At 45.2% G+C, this 22263-nt stretch overlaps 1 protein-coding gene and 2 long non-coding RNA genes across 8 annotated transcripts; all 3 read right to left on the bottom strand.

Annotated features, from left to right (window-relative positions):
- Window position 1: 1 nt before the first annotated feature.
- LOC139835963 (uncharacterized) lies at window positions 2-2427 on the bottom strand. Of its 3 annotated transcripts, XR_011751392.1 has the most exons (4): window positions 1672-2426; window positions 1010-1567; window positions 341-572; window positions 2-22 (listed from the first exon to the last, which is right to left on the bottom strand). It is a non-coding gene; the product is annotated as an uncharacterized lncRNA (long non-coding RNA). The 3 variants fall into 3 exon arrangements; XR_011751391.1 differs by lacking the exon at window positions 2-22 and having other exon boundaries at window positions 212-572; window positions 1672-2427; XR_011751393.1 differs by lacking the exon at window positions 2-22 and having other exon boundaries at window positions 212-572; window positions 1468-1567; window positions 1672-2350.
- A 6218-nt stretch (window positions 2428-8645) lies between these two features.
- Window positions 8646-10225, bottom strand: LOC127328237 (F-box/LRR-repeat protein At2g42730-like). Its single transcript, XM_071825251.1, has 2 exons — window positions 9677-10225; window positions 8646-9569 (listed from the first exon to the last, which is right to left on the bottom strand). The coding sequence occupies exons 1-2, from the start codon at window positions 10223-10225 to the stop codon at window positions 8646-8648; spliced, it is 1473 nt and encodes a 490-aa protein (XP_071681352.1).
- Window positions 10226-14774: 4549 nt separating this feature from the next.
- Window positions 14775-22263, bottom strand: LOC139835962 (uncharacterized). Of its 4 annotated transcripts, none has more exons than XR_011751387.1 (9): window positions 21612-22263; window positions 21408-21507; window positions 20281-20512; window positions 19766-19962; window positions 18871-18984; window positions 17449-17537; window positions 17108-17206; window positions 15754-15945; window positions 14775-15524 (listed from the first exon to the last, which is right to left on the bottom strand). It is a non-coding gene; the product is annotated as an uncharacterized lncRNA (long non-coding RNA). The 4 variants fall into 4 exon arrangements; XR_011751385.1 differs by lacking the exon at window positions 17449-17537 and adding an exon at window positions 20950-21079 and having other exon boundaries at window positions 21612-22261; XR_011751386.1 differs by lacking the exon at window positions 17449-17537 and having other exon boundaries at window positions 17104-17206; window positions 21612-22259.

The following is a 22263-nucleotide window of genomic DNA, read 5'->3' as shown; positions in this document are numbered from 1 at the left end:
CTCCTTGCTGAATTCCCAATTCCTACATCGAAAGGCTAATGTGATCATCTGTGCACAAAGGTAGTATGCGACATAACAAGAACTTCCAGAAACATGACATGTTACTATGTGAGAGTAAAATACACAATGCATAGAAGTTATGACATACAGGAGATCATGTTGAATGTTAAGTATGAGAGCAGAAAGTGTTGGAACCATGACAGAAACCGGCTAAAGAAAGGTGCAGAGTAATATTACAGGATTATCTCCAGCTCATAGACTGGAGGAATGCACTTCAATAAAGAGCAGGTGTGTTACACAAATAATTCGATCGGAACCAAGTACTCGTAGAAACCACTACCTCTTTGCAACAGTTTGAGCACGTGTTCTCATGCAGCCTGTCAAGAATAACAAGACCTTTGACGTAATGAGAGAGCCACGGAGTTGATGTGCAACAAAGGATGGCTCTCAAAGATCTGCATGCCTCTTTCTGAATTACTCATGTAGATCTATTTAAGAGAAACGTCGCTCGGCATGTCCAGATCCTTCAGCATGCGGGTGAAGCTACCAGTGTAGCTCAACCAGTACCTCCCCTGCAACATATACACACATGGTTAACGAAAAGCATGATTTCCTTCATCAGCAACAACCAAAACACGAAAAATACAACAAGATACAATAGACAAAATTGAAACATGAAAATGGCATTTCTTTGCGCTAATTAATAGATATATTCTTTCTGAAAAAGGGCAGGATACTAACACCATTTCCTGCCTTGCATTTGACGTCTGAGCTTCATTAAGAAAAATCCTAACACCATTTATGTTCATATTTTAGAATAATTCCATCCGTGTGGCATTCAATACATGTATTATATTCTGTACAAGGGGGACTTGACAGCAAAGAGCAAGATGAGCGCCTTATTATTTTGTTTCCTTGGACTGGAACTGAGCATATACTTTACTCTACAGTGGCAAAGTAGTAAGATTTAAGTTGAATATATCCGACTTGACGATGCACTAAACCCTACCTGGTTTTCGTCCGGCGTCATCGACAAAGATCGCCGCTGGGATCACCACACACCGGCGAGTTGCACACCTCCTAACGCTCAATCTCTCACTCACCACAAGCGAGCCAGTAGTCACGTACATGGCAATGCACTATAATCTCAGTGTACAACCCACATGAAGACAAAGCAGTAGATCATTTCTGTTCTTATCTTTTCTATCATCAGAATCAAATCACAACAACAAAACAAGATTGCTGCACAGCACCAATCCAACGTCCACAAGAAATTGGCGTTTAACAACAAGGAAAAATTGATGAATTAAACATTGACTATTAGTGTCGCTCCTAGACAAGACAAGAGGTCAATTTCTCACCAGTTAAAACAAGCTAATAGTCATCCTACCACAATCACGTATTGGGCATCGATGACCTGGGAAAATAGAGCACGTGGAGGAAGATAGAAACCACAGCTCACCACACCTGGTTATTGTATCCGAGGCCTCCGGCTGCTTCTGGCGCGCCGGCATCATGCCGGAAGACTTGGCGTGCAGACTGCAGATGGTGAGCGAAATCCCTCTTCCTGCAGGTGGTTCCAAATCAGTAACTTTGAGATATCGTTTCGAGGGAATTTAATAGCAAGAAGTAGCTTCGATTCGAGCTCGAGTAAGGGGGGAAAAATCTGACCTTGTTGTCGATGAGGAGCTCCTCCTGAACGGCGCCGTCGCGGTGGATCTTGGGGGGCGAGCTCTTGCAGAACGTAGACACGTCCCTCCCAGTCTTCAGATGCGTCGCTGACGGCCGCGTCGATGGACTCCCTTCCGTCGGGCGACCCCGCGAAGACGGCGGCGGAGCAGAGGTGCTGGAGCTCGCGCGCGGCGGGGGCCTCGGTGGCAGACCGTGACCGTGGATGGCGAGCCGTCGATGCGCTAGATGCCGAGGACGATCAGCGCCTTCCACGGCCGGTAGATCGACGGAAAGCCATAGCCGAGGTCAAGCAAAACAACGAGGCCGGGCCCCGTCGTTGTCGACACCGGCCGGCAACTAGAGCTACCGAAGCTGCACGATTGGAGGCGCGTGGATGCGGGTTAGGCAAGGGATTCCGCCGGAGCGTCGTATGCGGAGCGAGATTGCTGGATGCCGGCAAGGACCAAGGACGGTGGAGTGGCGGCGGAGATTGCTCGGGACATAGGCGCACGCGAGATGAGGAGAAAGGGAGAGAGGTTCGATGCACACGGCTGACTGCTCGGTACTCACAGATGATATTGCTCGCTAGTACGTAGTTTTCTTTTGTCTCAGTAATTAGTGCCAGGATTCCCGCTCGGCCTACTAACTCTAATTTTGTGTCAAAAAAAACTCTATTTTTCTGTGTGTGTAGTGGCAGGAGAATCGAGGAGACATTGGGAAGGGAATCGAGGAGTATGACTTGCGCCTTTCCCATTTCCCATTAATCCATTCAATTCATGAGTAGCGAGCTAGTCAATTCATGAGCATGTACATCTAGCATGACTGAATTTACAGGACGGAGGAGTACTTCATATCACTCTCTTTTTATTTTCAGGATTCTTTTACTATCGGTGCCACAAAACCCACATCAAGTATCCAACACCACCGATGCGGTCATGGGACCACAAAATTTGGTATACAAATTTTTTTGATCTAAGTCGATAGTACGAGAATGATTGGACTACATAATTCAAATCAACAATTGATATTGCTCTCGGGACACCACGGACACGCAAGCTGCAATCCTTTAGTTAGAGCAGCGTGCATATATATGCATGCATCTCCCGTGGCTGCCTCCGGGTGATACATTTTATATTTTAGCTTGGTTGATCCCATCGATCTAGCTAGCTCTGGTCAATGATGGTCATGCATGCCCATGTACTTTCCGAAAACATGGTTGATTCATGCCATCAAAAGGCGATCTCACTTTGATATGAGGTTTCGAGGGTTGATGGTGTAGGTCCTACGGATCGGTGCTTCGCGGGATGAGTTGATGAAGAAACACCCATTCCAAAGCATTTGAGTGCACCTAGAGCAGCAAGTTATATGTTATTTAACCAAATTAAGTGTGCATCATTATATTATGAGTGGGGAATCTTCCCCTCCTCGGTGTCGCTAGCACCATCATTATATTTTGAGCGTCATTTCCCCTCCTCATCCGGGCCATGTACTCGGAATGCCTGCCCCGCTCCTCGCCGTAGCTATCACTAGATTCCGAGATTTTGTGGTCTCATGGATCAATAAGTCATAATATTGGGGTCTACCTATTCCTTCATGAACCTTGTGGTAGCCCTTGGCGATCAGATCGACCACATAAATTACATTGTCCTATAAGATTACAATTTAATATTATATAAGCTACGGGCCATGTAAATTTCTCGTTTGATTCTAGCTGAAAGATTTAGTTTGACAGTTGTGAAATATAATAGACTAGAACCAAGGGTTCTAACTAGTTGCCTTTTCTCTCCCTCTATGGCTATATATTGATCCATTTTAAAATTGAGGTATTTATGGTTTGTGTGTGAGAGGAAACTATATACATCATATACGTATGGTGGTGTGCTTTGCATGCATAGTACTATAGTAGAGTGCGTATGTTTGCATGTAAGTATAAGAGAAATGGTGTACCATTTTAGTGGACGATATACTGTTGGCCATGCAGTTTTGGAATCCACGTGTTTATGCAAAATAGCGCGTGACTTGACATATTGAAACGATATTGTCACGTGAAGAAATCAGGTGGGCGTCCACGCATAGCTTTCGATGTCTAACCAACTATATATGTTCAGAATTTTCATCTCTCCCTCTCTTAATTTTTTCTTTTCAATTCTATTTTGCCACTTGTACAAAGGAGCCACCTAGCTATGCGGTTCATTAGTCATGAACTATATATATCTTACGAGGTCTTTTGTTGATAAAAAAACATGATCTATAGATGTGCACCTATATCTATACTCTAACCCTAGGGAAGAAAACTAGTAGTGGATAAACCGAATTATCTGACATTCATACTTGAAATATTGAAAATATAATTGGTAATATCTAGACCTGGACATCTATGGAAATGGATTGCAGTAAATACACGGATTCATTTTACTGATAAAAAAACAGATGAGGTGCTGAAATATAAAGAAAATGTGGAGTAGAAAATCGATATATCCGTACCCGAATATAATTATGTTAGCTAATTTTAGCTATCATATTCCGATATGCCAGTTTCCTAACCTAGAAAGACTAACAAAGTGGTAAAATGTACCTTTGGTGATTGAACTTGAAACAACAGTGCATTATATCAGGATGTATGTCTCTCCACCAATCTATATATATTTGACTCATTCCTATATATTCTGAAGTGACAGAACATTTGATTCTCACCTGTATCCGAGTACATCCGCATCTGTAGAATTGGACCGAAAACATGACAAGATGAATGATGGGTGAATGTGGTTGGCGAATCACTAGTAAATATAAAATGAAATAAAGTAGGCACTATTTAGTATCTAAGCGCAAAATATCAATTTATTTTTTCATGCAACACATATCAATTCACATACATAATAATAATTGTAATGCACATGAATTAGCAATGATATAACACATGTTTACCTGTAGGAGAATAAAGATTATAAAAAGTAACATGACATAAAATAATAGTAGGTATATATGTCACATTATCGCTTCCTCATTAAAGCATCCCCCTCTCATTCTTTTTGATATTTTATGTCCATTATTGTTCTCTTATGTAAACAAGTACCCACATAGACACATTTCCCACATACTCCCTCCGTCCATAAATAGATGCCAAATATTTGTCCAAATTCGGATGTATCTATACACTAAATCATGGCTAGATACATTCAAATTTAGACAAACTTTTGGCATCTATTTATGGACAGAGGTAGTACTATAATGGCCAGTGCCACCTAATTCAAATCATCCCACACAATACCAAAATTTCAAGATAATTTTTTTTGCTTTCGTACTCAAAATCACATAAATTCGTGATCCAAGCGCGACATTTCACAACTAGGTGGGCCCCTTTCCTCGAGACGCTCCACAACATCATCCAACGCCTCATCTCCAGCCTGCCCGCGCCTCGTCGACCTCACCCTCGAAAGGTGCGGCTACACGCCCATCTCTCACAGCTCGTTCGCCTCCTCCCACCTAGACCCAAGCTACACACCATCACCGTCGTCGACAAGCGCCTCCATCGGCTCGCTCTGCGGTGCTGCCACAACCTGGTCACGGTGAGCGTCGACGCGACCGAGCTGCGGGCGTTCGAGTACAGGGGCGCGGTCCCGGCAGAGTCCTTCCTGGACCTGCACGGCGCACACAACATCTCCTCGTGCACCATCGATCTCTGCGGCAAGATGGTTTACGCTCAGGACCTCCCCCGGTTCACCAAGTTCCTCGAGCTGTTTGCCGCCACAAAACACCTCCACCTCAAGTCCACTCACCTCGGTGCTGACATCGAGAGCAACAAGGCCATCACCACGGGATTCCCCTCGTTTCCGGCCCTCACGCGCCTCCAGCTGACGGGATACCTTCACAAGGGCAGCATCGAGGCACTGGCTAGGATACTCTGGCAGGCTCCCAGCGTCCAGATCTTGTCGCTATTCATGAAGCAAAGGTCGCGGGAGACCTTTCAACACGTCTGCGAGCAGTGGCGCGAGCTCCGCGACGATGATGAGTTGGACGTTTCGATGATCCCGTGCTTGCGCAATCGACTTAAAGAGATCAACCTGGTGCACTACCAAGGCCTCGAGGCGCGAGAGATATGCGGCTAGGCTGCTGCTACGTAATGCCATGGTGCTAGAACGACTGTGTGTTGCCCTCCCGAGGGGGTGCTCGAGCTGCGAGAGAGGCGAAGGACGAAATAGAAGGATGGGTTGTGAGTCCTGGTTCAACAGACACGATTTTCTTCTAATGATTAAGGTTGTCTCCGAAGGTTTTGATGCTCTTTAATTAATCCATAGCGGAATTTTTCTCTCGATCGAATTTTATCTCATACAATGTATCCCTCAATTAATTCCATTAACTCGTGATGCAGCTTTTGAAATTTCCTAAATCGACATTTCGCTGCAGCTTAAGATATAGTTCATCGATAGATAGGGCTGCAACAAATGTGGATTTAGGGAATTCCAACTACTGATGTAGAGAATCAACTTGTAAATAGTGTCTTATGATACTATATATGAAATATTTCTTTTATTGAGCAGAGATTCAGTCATTGGCAACTAGATTTGCAGATAAAGTGCTCTATTTCTTATGATACGGAGTACTATATATGAAAAAGATCACTAAAGCTGCGACGTTGTTAGGGAATTAGTAGGTCAGGTGAAACCCATCTACTACATGGATGACTACTAGCAAAACCAAGATTAAGGCACATTAAGAAAAGAAAACCGAACAAAAAGCTCCGAGGATTTGACGATTCGGTCCGTGTGCTCTTGCTCCACCTAAATACATAATGAGATGAAGCTGCGTTGGAGAGTCAAATACCTGATGTAATCAGGAGATCATCCGCTTGCCGGAATCGACGACGAGGGACAACTCGTTCCCATCGCAGCCACACCTCTCCTCGGTGAAATCGACAATGGTGCGTGCTCATCTCGCCTCTGATCCGTCACCCAAGTGATCCGGCCGGAGTGCCACACCCTCTCCTCTTCTCTCCTCTCCTCTCCGCACGATACCGCACGCGGGATAGTTACAATGGTCTCATATATATAGGTGTGTTTTGGAAGGAACAGAGAATGTTTTAGCTCACTATTTACCAGCTACTTGTTGAGATGGAGAGATCTCACCACGATGAACGGTAGAGATGGCTTTTCACACGGATCGCTAACATGGATTGTCTCTATTTATTTCCTCTTCTACCGATTGCTGGAATTGAAGTCTCTTCCAGCTATGGGACGACGGTACAAATTTCAAGGACACTGATTCCAGAACATTGCTTTGGTGATTCACAATGCATGGTGCATTAACTGCTAACCATGCTGCCCATCCACTCTTGGTAATCACAGGGTCTATCTCGGTTATTCTGACGTCTTTTGGATAATCGGAATATAAAAGAGAACCTCTTCTGACACGACACGTGAAACACATAGAATTTGTTGCTAGAGAACTCAATTCATACATGTACACATAAGGACTAGGAACAGGCCTAGTGGTTGCCGCCACATCGGCTCATCCAACAACCAGATTTGACTTTGCTAGGAAGAAAATTTATAGAATTCTCAATAAAGAGTAGGTCTTTTTGGATATTGCCATGGTTAGTACAACGACTCAGATACACTACGGGAAATAAGACTTTGCCGTGCGACTATTTGCACGGCAAAGGACCCTATATGCACGGCAACGGCTTTGCCGTGCGACGCACACGGTAAAGATCGCACGACAATGCTATTGACGACAAAGAAGTCTTTGTCATGTGCCAAACATGTTTTATCTCAAAAAGGCCCCAAACTGGCCGGTTTGGGATTCGAACCTAGGACGGAGAGTAGGGAAAGCATGCAACCTTGCCACTGGGCTAAGTGTTTGTTTGTTGATAACTATACCACGCCACGCCTTTTGAGCTGAGAAGAAATCCAGTTTTTACATCTTTGCCGTGCGCTTACACTAGGCAAATTAAGGCTTCTTTGCCGTGCGTTTTTAAAAACACTAGGCAAAGCCGTGCACGGCGATGCCTTTTATGCTTTGCCGTGTTCGGCGGCTTTGCCGTGCGCCTTGATAATCTGACTTTGCCGTCAATATTTTATTTACCGTGCGTCCTGAGGGTCTTTGCCATCCAAAGATCTTTGCCGTGCGTTTCCTTCATTCTTTGCCATGCGGCTATTCTTTGCCGTGCAATTTCATGCCATCACACGGCAAAGACTTCTTTGCCGTGCATAGGCGCATGGCAAAGAGGCGCCACACGACAATGCCTTTTTTCCCGTAGTGAGAGTAGGTCTTTTGGTAATTTCATGGTTGGAAGAATTTAATTGTATATATGTTAACTTTGTACCTGAAGAATTTCAGTGTATCTTTGATGAACATCTGGTCGACCTTATTTATCAGTGTACCTAATTTACTCAATCTATCATGGTGTAGGTCACGCTGGTGCTTACAATAAGTGCACAACTTGTAGCAGATATTTATGCGCTCTGAGGAAGAAACTTCAGGCCTATTTTTCCTTTGTTGTATTATGGTGATCTTGAGGAGTAAGACATATAAGTAAATTTTGATGGAGCTATTCATTTTGATACTAGACGTGGAGACTGACTATTATCAATTAAATATATCATAGGAGCATCCCATTTTATAATACGTAAGGAAATGATGATTGATTTATCGTCAAACTTAATTATTGTCTATAAAGAATATTGGTGGAGACGTGCATTGCACGTGCAAGCTTACTAGTATGATAGACGTAAATATTCAAAGACGTTGGTAATAAACATCTAACCTAACGTTATGGTTCTTGCAAGTTTGAAGAAATGAGATGATATTAAGCAGACGACAATAAGCGGAGAAACATTCAATTATTTGTATGTCGAGTAAGGAATAACCACTTCTAAAATAAATTAGTTCAACTTCTAATCAAAGAGCATTGAAACAAATGGCTAAAGTTGTAAGATCGTTTGTCATCCTAGGACAAAACAACCTTGGCACCCAGCCTAGAAAATCGTCTTTGCTGATTTGTTCACCACCCATCCGTCAATTTCATTCTTCAGTTTCAATTGCACCTCTTGCGGGCCTCTTGGAAATACAACACAGGCTTGTTCAAGAACCAGTGCATTGGAAAATAGCAGCTTGGCGACCTTCCTCTGTACCACATGGCCCCGGTAGTGCACAAGATTGATGCGCTTCACTCGATTCCGCAAGCACATGATCGAAACATCCGGAACCAGGATCTCATCGTTGAGCTTGTGCAACTGCACCCAGAGGGTTTCAAATCTCTGCTGGTATATTGGCTTGAAAAACAACGTCAAAACCTCAATGCTCGGAGCCTGCTCGAGTATCATAATCATTGCCCTAATGCTGCCTATTTGAAGGTATCCAGTCAGCTCAAGCCGCACGAGGTTTGGGAAAGAGGGGAATCCCGTGAAGGATTTATTCTCGATGTCTGATCCGAGATGAGTGGAATCTAGATGCAGATGTCTCGTGTCGGTAAACTGGTCGAGGAGCTTTCTGAACCGGGGCATTTCCCCCTTGTAAACCTTCTTGCCGCAGAAACCGACGGAGCATGAAGAGATCTTCTTGTGGGCGCCGTGCAGGTCGAGGAGCGACTCCGAGGGGACGGCACCTCTGTAATCGATCTCCCTCAGCTCCGAAGCGTCGATGCTCGCTCTGACAAGGTTGTGGCAGCACCGTATCGCGAATCTATGGAGTTGCTTGTCGAGGACTGTGATCGTGTAACTATTGTCGGGAGCAGGGGTTGTGAAACACTTGTCTTCTTCGCCGCACCTCTCAAGCGTGAGATCGATGAGGCGCGGGCAACTAGAGATGAGACGTTGGATGTTGTCACAGCGCTGGACACTGCTGCCGGAGTTCCTGATGTTACTTAGAAACAACGTCTCGAGCAAAGGCAGGTCGAGGAGCTCCGGTGGTTGGAGCGAGCAGGCGTCGAGGCAGAGCGTCCGTATGGTGGCACAGGAGAAGAGCCTCCGCGGAAGCTTGTACTGATGGGCGTCGTGGCCGTACGCACGGCACTCGTCATCATCCGCAGGAAGTCGGCGTCGCTGTTGACGTCGGTGCCATCGTCACGGGGATCACCAACGTAGTGCTCACCGGTGGCGGCGTGCTGGAGGCGCAGGTCGAGGTGGAGCTCCTGCGCTGTGCGGTTCAGCACGGAGTAGAGCCACCGGTTCAGCATGGGCCTGTCCCAGCAGTCGAAGCAGCCGAAGTTCACGCGGAAGACGCGCGGCGCGCCGTGGCTGCCGCAGCGGCGGCGGCAGAGGAGCGCGGCGTTGACCTCGTCGATGAAGTCCCCGTTCTTGCTCCGGCGCTCCTGGGCAGACCCCATGAAGGTGTAGTTGTCGTTGCTGTGGGCCTCGCGCTGCACGAAGGAGATGGTGTCGACGCCGGCGAACGTGCGGCGCCAGCGCCTTGCGAGCGCGGCGGCGCGGGCGGCCTCTTTTGTGGGGAGGAAGGAGAGGATGGTGCCGAGGACGCCGTCCGGGAGGTCGCTCAGGCGGTCTCTGCAGCGTGCATCGCACGGCGGCTGCGGACGTGGGTAGGTCTTGGGAGCAGCCATGCATGACGGCTCGGGTCGGCGTCTGTGATCCGATCTCACATGGAGCAAGCAATCTATCAACGTACGGTTCCTTTAATTTCTCGTCTGATAGAAACGACTTGTCATGCTGGCCCGAGCCAGCTGGCCGGGAGAACCTATTGCGTATTTTGGTCCGTCTTTGGGCTGCATGTCCTTTTTTTTTTTTTGAGATCAAAGCTGCGTTTATATTAACTCAAACCGGCATGCTCAGATGCCACCAGGTTCACAATCAAGTCAGGTGGAGTACCCACCCAAACCATACAGACATTATTAACGCAGCCATACTTAGCTAAACTATGCGCGACACCATTACAAGATCTACGCACATGCCTAATTCGATGTTCAGCAAAGCTCCACAATAGCGACTTCACCTCCTGGATCAGCTGTCCATGAACAGAGCGATCAAAGTCACTACTCCTCGGTTTGCCACAACACCCAGGCAATCTGACTCCAGATGAACCCTGTCGATGTTATGCTCCTTGGCCAGCGTTAAGGCGCATTTGCAGGCCTGAAGTTCCGCCTGCTCAGGGTCCAGCGCACGTGGCAAAAAATGGCTCGTTCCCGCCACAAAGTCGCCATGATGATTCCTGAGAACCGCGCCACACCCGCCAACACCTGAGCTTGCATGGAACGCCCCGTCCGCGTTCACCTTTAGCCATCCTTCCTCCGGGGGTAGCCAGTGCTCCCCATTCCGTGGAGCCACAGTCGCCGAGCTGTTATTCAGTCCATGCCATTCCTCGACCAGCTTTAGAGTTCTCCTAGCAATCATGCCCGGATCCTCAATGGAAGCCTGCTCCCTGGCGTCATTCCGAGCCAGCCACATCTGATAGAGAGTCATAATGGCGACGGCGACCTCTTTGTCGGGGAGCTTACCCAGCCAATCGAGTAACCAGCTCTGCAGCTCCCTGGGTCGTTGCACGTCCGAGCATGGGCCATGCAGACTTAATCCTGATAGATCGCGGACAAGCTCCCAGATCTGGCTGAATGCGGGCACCTCCAGAAGCGGTGCAGTAATGACTCCTCTCGGTGGCACACAATGCATTTTACACCCGCCTTGATATGACGTCTCTGTAGTTCTTGCCCCACAGCTAAGCCATTCTTTGCAAGGCGCCATACATGGATCCTTGCCTTACCCGGAACATCCGCACCCCATAAAGCAAGCCAACCTCTATGCTCCTCACATGAGTTAGAACAGCCCACTTGGTTGGTCTCCCTATCCTTGAGCTGCATTCTCAGATGGTAAGCCGATTTAACTGTGAAGATTCCGTTTTTGGTGTAGTTCCATGCAATATAATCCTCGGATCCAGCGCGACCTACGGGCGTCTTCACAATATCTGCGACGTCACCATCAAAGAACACATCATTTAGCAGTGCCTCATTCCAGCCTTGGCCATCTGGGAGTAGTAGATCACTGACTGTCGAAACCTCCTCGCCCGGTTTTTGACCCAGTGGCCTTTTTAAACCAGCTCGAGGGATCCAATTGTCCTTCCAGATGTCGATACCTTCTCCATTCCCAATTCTCCACACCAAGCCCTCTCGGAGAAGATCTCTACCATGCATTATACTTTTCCATGTAAAGGAGGCAGATTTTGGGCAGTTTGCCTTCATGACCTCACCACCCTTGAAATAACGGGCGCGCAGCACACGAGCACAGAGGGAGGACGGATTCATCAGGAGTCGCCAAGCTTGCTTGGCTAACATCGCCTGGTTGAAAGCAGCGTAGTCCCTAAACCCCATTCCTCCTCTTCTTTTCTGTTTGCACATCTTATGCCAAGCAACCCAGGGAACCTTGCGCCTTCCATCGGCTGAACCCCACCAGAAGTTCGTGGCAATGGAGGTTAACTTGCTGCACGTCTTGTTGGAGAGTCTAAAACAGCCCATTGGAAATGCGGGCACAGCTTGTAGCACCGACTTCACAAGTGTCTCCTTTCCCTCCATCGAAAGTCCCTGTCCCTTCCATCCCCTGACCTTGCACCAAGATCTGTCTGGGAGATACTGAAACGCCCCTTCCTTCGATCGTCCTACCACAGTTGGTAGGCCTAGATACTTTTCAGATAGAGCTTCAGAGATGATACCAATAGCATTTTTCAGCCGCTCCTTCGTGGCATCAGGGCACCCTTTCCCAAAGTAGATGGATGACTTCTGCTTGTTCACCTTCTGCCCTGAGCACTCCTCATAATCTTGCAAAATTCCCCGTAGAGCCCCAAAATTTTCATCACTCGCCTCCAGGAAAACGTATTTGTCGTCGGCAAAGAGAAGGTGGGTGATTGTTGGCCCCGGCGCCCCAAAGGAGACGCCAGATATCTTTTTTTGGAGCTGAGCTTGACGGAGTAGCGCTGAAAAACCTTCCACGCAAAACAAAAACAGATATGGTGACAGAGGGTCACCCTGGCGGAGCCCCCTGGATGGAACAAAGAATTGAGATATGCCACCGTTTAATTTCACCGCAAACCGAGTGGACGTGACACATCTCATAACCATTGTAACCCATGCACTGGAGAAGCCCAGTTTTATCATCATCTGTTCCAGAAAAACCCACTCAACCCTGTCGTAGGCCTTCATCATATCAAGTTTTATCGCACAGAGTGGTCGACTCCACGCCCAAGCCCGCCAGGGTTCGACTCCACGTGCTCTTCGTGGGCATTGAACGGGCATTGTACACCTGACTAATGAAGTAACATTGTTTTAGAAATAGATGAGAGCAATTCCAGAACATGGATGTATTGTTTCGAGTGCATAATCGCAATGACTACATGGGAAAGAGATATAAGATGAACAACAGATATACTTTGAATAAGAAAATATCAACAGTAACAAAAATAATAGATCCACCGGTGTCCCCGCCAGTTGACTCCTCCGCGCTGCTCACCACCGGGTTGTACTACGACTCCGACGACTTGTTGGGCCCCCCGGCGAAGAACAAGCGCATGCACCTGGAGGCTGAGGAGGAGGGTGGCGAGGTGGACGACATGGACGACTTCGCGCGCCGGCCGGTGCTCATGGAGACGGTGACGCGGGCGTGGCGCACGAAGACCGTGCCGACTGGCCCGGTGCGCAAGAGTGCCCGGCTCCAGGGACCGGCGTCGGCGATCCCCATCATGCAGCGCGCCGGTCAACAACCAAATTCTGAGCAGCAGCCCTAAATTGTTCTGAGAGGCCTAAATATACAACATGGGAAGTGACTAGTAGAAATTTCTTGTCACTCATTACTTGCCTCAACTATTAAAAGTGTTAACAGCTACCCCATGCGCTGAATTGATCTGGTCTTATGCCTAACAAATTCCGCTAACACTCATTGAGTTTAAGATGTTGCCGTTCAACAGATAGAACCACTGCAACTTTTGCACTTCTTATGTTGTATTACTACTTATTGGCTGTATCGGAGTTGGCGTTGTCCATTACAGATTGCTTCAAGCATAGCAAGTTAGAATTGTGAAGCACTACACCAAACCGAATATAAAACTCCAGGATTTGACGATTCCGCCGTGCTCTGCTCCACCTAAGTACAAAATCAGAGGAAGCTGTGTTAGGGAGTCAAATACCTGCTAGAATCCAGAGATGATCTGCTCGCTCCCCACACCATGCCTCCGGTACTCATCTTGCCTCCGATTTGCCGGCAAAGGGATCAAGCCGTAGTGCCCACACCTTCTCGCCTCCAACCCGTCGCCCAAGTGATCTTGCTGGAGTGCCCACATCTTCTCGCCTCCGTTGCCCGAGTGATCCGGCCAGTGCCACAACCTCTCCTCTCCTCTCCTCGCCAAAGTCCAAAGTCACAAGTCACACACGATACCGCACGCGGAATAGTGACAATGAGCTGATATATATAGGCGTCTTTAGGAGGGAATGATAATTCTTTTTAGTTTTCTCTTTGCTACTACCTGTTGAGAGGGAGAGATCTACCCAAGATAAACGGTAGAGATGCCTTGTTACACGGATTGCTGACATGGAGTCACCCTATTAATTTCCTTTTATACGGATTACTCGTATTAACTGAGTCCCTTCCACTAGCTACCGGTGACGATACAAATTTCAAGAAGTCTAGCTCACTTTAGTAGTTCCCAATGTTGCATGCGCCTTTGTCTACGAGTAACTACATGGTCCTTTCTCAAGAGATCTATTTTATATAGCAGCCCCACAGAACTCAATTCATACACGTAAAATAAGAACAACCAGAATTCGACCCTTGTCCGGCTTTAAATTTCTAGAATTCTCAACAAGTCACTTGAGGTAGTAGTCCGGAGCAAATTTCTAGAATTATCAATAAGGAGTCCTCTTCTATAAAAAAAAAATACTACTAAAAGCTAGCCTTGGTTGGTCTTCTTTATTCATACACCTACACATACTCACATTTTTAGTAGACGTACATATACTTACCTTTTTTTCGTACACATACACATACTCAGCTTTCAAAAGGCACCTAGATAAACAACAATTACTGATAGACTCTCAAGAACAACCAAAAACAGTAATTATTATTTTGCATAATTTTTACACACATCTATCGTATCAATAATTTTGCACACACACAATGTAGCATCGGCAAATGAAATTTCCATAAACAAAGGGGACCAGTTATACATACGTCTCATGCTTTCAAAGCTTATGTCGATAATCTAATGCAAAATTACAACAGAATTGGGCGCACACACACTTGTGACAAAGTAAATATAACAAAGCTAGCTAGTTAGCTACAAGAACCAACACCATACGCAGCCACTGCCGTGTTTAGCTCAACAAAACATCAGCTAGTCATCAAAATATAGTCTTGTAGATCTGACGATACACATCTACAGTAGTTACCCTGAAACTTCCAGGACACATCCATCACCCACATCGCTACACCATGTAGCATCCATCAATTTCAAGAGCAAGTCCGTCTCGAATGAAAATCTCACGGCCCGAACAAGCAGCCATTGTAACTCATTTGCAAAAATCTCAACTGTGGCTGGAACATTCTTCTCTTCTGTTCCTCCTCTTTGTACGAAATCCAAACAGACCACCACCGGTTAATTTCCATCCAATCCAGTAAACTAGATTTAAGGTGTATACTATAGCCAACTCCTTCATAAGCCTAACCAACCATAACCTCAAGTTCAAAAATAAACATGTCAACGGAAGCACTTACAGGTCCTGATTGGAAGCATTACAATAACAACGATGCTTAAAAATGTCAACTAGTACTCACACTACAAGGACCGGAATAGTATAACATTCATAGAAAGGATCTAGCTGTGATGTCTCATCCTTCCAAGTCTTGTTCATCTTCTTCTTACTTTAGCTGCTGAAATGCAAAGAATCAAGTTAGACTAATCTGACATGCTGGTCTACTTCCAAATTCCTTATTGAAGGATGGAATTGATGAAGCAATTTACAGGATTAGAAGATGATACTATTATTGTGTGACCAAAACCAGCAGCTGGTGCTGCTGTTTTTGTGTAACTAGAACCAACAACCATGATGATGCCTGGAAACAAAGTTAAATAGAGTAATAGACCCTTAGTAGTACTCACATGTGCAATGATAAGTTGAGGGAGGCCAGCCAGGTCAGATGTGAAGGAGGAAATCAGATGCTCCTGTTCTTGGCCATGCACACAAACAACTCCACCACCTAAAGGTTGGATACCAGGCCACCGACATATGTGTCACGCCGCAGCGCTGCTTCTTTCGCCTAGCTCCAGGAGCTCCATGCTCTAGACGATGTTCTATCACAAAAAAATTGTCAGAACAAGGCGGAAGATGGATAGTAGTTTATCACAAATATTTCACATATTAGCAGATCCATTTTATTAGACAATGGAAATCAACTTTCACACAGCTATAGTACATGTAAACTTATACAAACCTCGGTCATTAGCATCAAGAGGTACCACGGCTCAATCGTCGGTTCATACAGTACCATGACAGGGTAGGTAGTGAACATGGACAGTCGTATACGAACATGGACAGTCATATGCACATGGATCCAACAAGTTGAAACGGACTTGCAGGGTCAGAGCAAGTGCACTAACATTTTATTACTAACAAGGTGAAATTTGATGCAAAGCCAGATATGAAACTAGTAGTGAGTAAATAAGATCTTCTTGACTCGAATTTTGGAATCATCAAATAAGATGAAAGATTGTCGTATACATGAAAATTGGAATAAGAATGTTCAAGATTTATAGCAAACCTTTCTGTCCGCGTGTACTAATACTTGAAATGATGAAGTGCTAAAGATAATCATTAATTACAACAACAAACTGCATTGTTCCCTGATTTTTTTATTCCCTCAAAGCATATTCAGTAACTACAAGATGGGAACTAGGAAGTGAAACACAACTTCTTAAGCAAAAACTAGAAAAATGAAACAAGAAACATCACTAATCCTCAAGACATTCGATCTAGCACACCTACAACTTTTGAAGCTGAAATGCCTGGGTCATAAAAATTCTCCACAAAATTATCTTGGATTCTAAATAGTAAATATGCATGATCCTAATATAGTTTTCATCACAATACTAGGACAATTTCAACCAGGTTTGGGTCATTTGTCAACATACCCCACTTTTTACCCAACTATCAAGCTAATTGGGGAAGATATGGAACAAGTAGCTCATCTTGGTTCTCAAACAACACACTTATTGTCGTATACATGAAAATTGGAATCAGAATGTTCACATATATAGAGCTAAGCAATCATAGGTAGAGACTGAAATTCAATGCTAGATCCCCAACACAAACGGAGCAACGAACCAACATGTTGCAAAGCTCGCTAAAGACAGCCTGCAGCCAAAACTATACAAGAGAAGAGCACCAGCTAGCTCCATACCCCAGGGCACGCACTCAATGGATGATCGAATTAGCGTGGGGGGAGAGTGGACCTACTGTATGATGCGTCGCTTGTTAGGACCTAGTTACTTCGGTATGTGAGCTTCACAATTTTAGACAACACCAACACCATGGGTAAGTTGTCTCCCGAACAACCTGCCATAGCAAAAACATGAAATGGCATAAGGGAAGGTTAGATGTCATGAAAGGGAATAGAACTAGCATGTTTATGTTAGGAAAACTAAAATGCTCAAAAACATATAGCACACTCATGCATTGTACAGAAAAAATTCCACTTGGTTAAGATTCCAAAATAGTAAGATTATTCCAGAGCATACACAAGCTAAGCCTGCAACAGGGAGCTAGTGATAACTTGACAATGGTGAGTTGGGACCTACATGCCACACTCCAGCACCGTGCAACAACAGCACGATGATTGGCATGCCTAAGCTCTGTGCGTCCATCCACAAGCATGCCAGCGACATCTCTAGAGGCCCATGGCATAAACCAAAATCAGTGTATAATTTGTACCATACACAACGTAAGGAGATAGCCAGCTATTTAGGTCTTATCCCCCAAAACACCATTACAACATAGCTGTCATGTTAGTAAATTATTGTTGTTATTATGTGATTAAGCCTTCCTAATTGTATCCCTTCAGCCATTCACAGTGCTATTTTCTTATGCATTACTGATTGGACATTTGGTTTTCTAATTAATTATTGGCTATTCATTATAAGAAATATCATTCAGAGCATAGAGAAACTTGCAGGCTACTACTATTATCTTATAAAAACAAGGGAGCGAACAGCAAGGCACACATATATGCATCCACATATTGATAAAGTTTGCCACATTGTAAAAGACAACATTCATGTAGATATATAATCCATGGTATAATTCTTTACAGTGGTTTACAAAATAGTAGGATTAACTATTTGATAAACTATAGCAGGATTAACAGCTAAAAAGAAGCATATTTATATACACATAGAGGTGATAGCAACCACCAGATCATGCCTAGAGCTAGCAATAAAATAAAATATACCCTGACCTTAAACACACCACAAAGAATGAACTAGAAAGATCACTTAATCTGTGGCCTGACAAAATCAAAGAAATCATGACACTGAAACTTAAACAACCAGGTCATAGATAAACAAAAAATAGACAAAAAAGTTCAACATGTCCAATAGATTTCTCAAGGTTCAAGAAAGCGTTAAGCCTAATTGGTGCGGTGGCCTTCTGCTTAGCGCTTCAGCGCGCATAAGCGGAGCTTTTTTCCCTCTTTTTCTGCTTTTTCCGCTTAAGCGCTTATGCAATCGATGCGGAAAGTCTCCGCACTGCGCTTTAGCGCGCATAAGCAACGATTTTTTCCGCTTTCCTGAACCTTGAGATTTCTTAGTTACAAACAATTAGGGTACTGTAAGAAACATTCCACACACTCAAGTGATGATTAACTACAACTGGAACATCCCTTGCGTGGTAAGCCAATCGAAATCTTAGGGTGTTGTATCAAAGAAGCATAAACTCCTAGTTTCCAATTCAAGCTGCCCACTTGAATTTTCAAGATGGCACTAGCAATTGAAGTCAATAATATAAAATCGTCTTTAAAACAAAATCAAGAAACAGCACTGTGGGTTTATGATAGAAAGCCAGTGTATGTTGAAGTATGTCAAAGTGTCAATGTGCTCAGGTGGCTCCTTTATGTCAACCTCAAACCTTTCTTGCAGCCTCAAACAATATACATATATGAAATCCCCTTGCGCTCTATTGGTCATACCAGACAAGTAAAAAAGTAAATGTATCAGTGTACAAACCTGATTGAGAACATCAGAGTCAGAGCATGGACAACATCAATTTTGCCGCCAACTAAATTTGTAGCCACAAGTATCCTCTTGTGTCCTTCCTTGAAGTTCTTATACCGGATCAACCTATCCAAGCACCAATATTAGATAAAAGATATGAACAATGGCTGAAAACTGAAAAATAAGGCAAATCACAAGTGTACATAATACTACCGTGATGTTCTACATGTCATAAAGTTGAGACGAGTTGCTGGGGTACCAACTCAAATACTAGTCTAAAATTTGTTGGTTACTAGTCAAATCCATGTTGCTGGGTACCTAATCAAATGATTAACCAAGCCTAGTTGATTGAAGCATGACCAAGATGGGATAGATACCCCATCCTCAATTCCAGTGAAGATCAACTACTAGTAGTGATTAAATAACTTCAGTTATGGACACGAATTTAACAAGTGAGAACCTAAGGTACCCAAGGTTCAATACACAAACATAGCTAGTGGTGAACATGAAATATTCCAATATTGCCAACTGAGAACTTAAGGTTATCGAAGTTCGAGCATACAAGCATAATCGGCTCATTATAGTTAAATCTTACAAGCTAGATGCATGGTGCAAAATAGTGTTCAAATTCTGAAATTACAAGTGATCTTTTCAAGCATGGGATGTGCTCAAATTACAGAAGAAACCTCAATATAAGAATTAGGAGGCCACTGGCTAGCATATATGTGTGGTCGAATTATATTGGAGAAAAAGTGTGTAAGCTTCTACTCAAACCAATCAGAACTAAGTAACTGAAGTGCCAGGATCCAATCATAAAGGAGTAAAAGATGATGTTTTTTACACTTCGGGCAGTGTCATGCAAGATTATCCGTTCTAGAGGGGGGAGGGAAGATGGTAGGCGTCTCACCGGCTGGCATGGCAGCAGCGGGTGCGTCATTGTTCCTGGCAAGCACGTACGAGGAAATGGCCAGGACAGAGCCCATGCCCTTTTGATCAGCATACACATATACCAAGAGCACCATCTTCTGTCATATGACCAACACTATGAAATGTTGTAATACCACTACAACCTTCTTCCTTCCTCCCTTGCTGAATTCCCAATTCCTACATCGAAAGGCTAATGTGATCATCTGTGCACAAAGGTAGTATGCGACATAACAAGAACTTCCAGAAACATGACATGTTACTATGTGAGAGTAAAATACACAATGCATAGAAGTTATGACATACAGGAGATCATGTTGAATGTTAAGTATGAGAGCAGAAAGTGTTGGAACCATGACAGAAACCGGCTAAAGAAAGGTGCAGAGTAATATTACAGGATTATCTCCAGCTCATAGACTGGAGGAATGCACTTCAATAAAGAGCAGGTGTGTTACACAAATAATTCGATCGGAACCAAGTACTCGTAGAAACCACTACCTCTTTGCAACAGTTTGAGCACGTGTTCTCATGCAGCCTGTCAAGAATAACAAGACCTTTGACGTAATGAGAGAGCCACGGAGTTGATGTGCAACAAAGGATGGCTCTCAAAGATCTGCATGCCTCTTTCTGAATTACTCATGTAGATCTATTTAAGAGAAACGTCGCTCGGCATGTCCAGATCCTTCAGCATGCGGGTGAAGCTACCAGTGTAGCTCAACCAGTACCTCCCCTGCAACATATACACACATGGTTAACGAAAAGCATGATTTCCTTCATCAGCAACAACCAAAACACGAAAAATACAACAAGATACAATAGACAAAATTGAAACATGAAAATGGCATTTCTTTGCGCTAATTAATAGATATATTCTTTCTGAAAAAGGGCAGGATACTAACACCATTTCCTGCCTTGCATTTGACGTCTGAGCTTCATTAAGAAAAATCCTAACACCATTTATGTTCATATTTTAGAATAATTCCATCCGTGTGGCATTCAATACATGTATTATATTCTGTACAAGGGGGACTTGACAGCAAAGAGCAAGATGAGCGCCTTATTATTTTGTTTCCTTGGACTGGAACTGAGCATATACTTTACTCTACAGTGGCAAAGTAGTAAGATTTAAGTTGAATATATCCGACTTGACGATGCACTAAACCCTACCTGGTTTTCGTCCGGCGTCATCGACAAAGATCGCCGCTGGGATCACCACACACCGGCGAGTTGCACACCTCCTAACGCTCAATCTCTCACTCACCACAAGCGAGCCAGTAGTCACGTACATGGCAATGCACTATAATCTCAGTGTACAACCCACATGAAGACAAAGCAGTAGATCATTTCTGTTCTTATCTTTTCTATCATCAGAATCAAATCACAACAACAAAACAAGATTGCTGCACAGCACCAATCCAACGTCCACAAGAAATTGGCGTTTAACAACAAGGAAAAATTGATGAATTAAACATTGACTATTAGTGTCGCTCCTAGACAAGACAAGAGGTCAATTTCTCACCAGTTAAAACAAGCTAATAGTCATCCTACCACAATCACGTATTGGGCATCGATGACCTGGGAAAATAGAGCACGTGGAGGAAGATAGAAACCACAGCTCACCACACCTGGTTATTGTATCCGAGGCCTCCGGCTGCTTCTGGCGCGCCGGCATCATGCCGGAAGACTTGGCGTGCAGACTGCAGATGGTGAGCGAAATCCCTCTTCCTGCAGGTGGTTCCAAATCAGTAACTTTGAGATATCGTTTCGAGGGAATTTAATAGCAAGAAGTAGCTTCGATTCGAGCTCGAGTAAGGGGGGAAAAATCTGACCTTGTTGTCGATGAGGAGCTCCTCCTGAACGGCGCCGTCGCGGTGGATCTTGGGGGGCGAGCTCTTGCAGAACGTAGACACGTCCCTCCCAGTCTTCAGATGCGTCGCTGACGGCCGCGTCGATGGACTCCCTTCCGTCGGGCGACCCCGCGAAGACGGCGGCGGAGCAGAGGTGCTGGAGCTCGCGCGCGGCGGGGGCCTCGGTGGCAGACCGTGACCGTGGATGGCGAGCCGTCGATGCGCTAGATGCCGAGGACGATCAGCGCCTTCCACGGCCGGTAGATCGACGGAAAGCCATAGCCGAGGTCAAGCAAAACAACGAGGCCGGGCCCCGTCGTTGTCGACACCGGCCGGCAACTAGAGCTACCGAAGCTGCACGATTGGAGGCGCGTGGATGCGGGTTAGGCAAGGGATTCCGCCGGAGCGTCGTATGCGGAGCGAGATTGCTGGATGCCGGCAAGGACCAAGGACGGTGGAGTGGCGGCGGAGATTGCTCGGGACATAGGCGCACGCGAGATGAGGAGAAAGGGAGAGAGGTTCGATGCACACGGCTGACTGCTCGGTACTCACAGATGATATTGCTCGCTAGTACGTAGTTTTCTTTTGTCTCAGTAATTAGTGCCAGGATTCCCGCTCGGCCTACTAACTCTAA

This window comes from Lolium perenne, chromosome 2, assembly GCF_019359855.2.
Source record: "Lolium perenne isolate Kyuss_39 chromosome 2, Kyuss_2.0, whole genome shotgun sequence".
Lineage (NCBI taxonomy): Eukaryota > Viridiplantae > Streptophyta > Magnoliopsida > Poales > Poaceae > Lolium > Lolium perenne.
Note: the sequence above shows the minus strand (reverse complement) of the source record. Positions and strands in the feature narration are given on the sequence as shown.

Coding starts and splice junctions, on each gene's coding strand:
- LOC127328237 (XM_071825251.1), bottom strand. CDS start 10,225: ATGGCTGCTCCCAAGACCTACCCACGTCCGCAGCCGCCGTGCGATGCA. Junction 9,570..9,676: donor TGCGGATGATGACGAGTGCC/GTGCGTACGGCC, acceptor CAACCACCGGAG/CTCCTCGACCTGCCTTTGCT.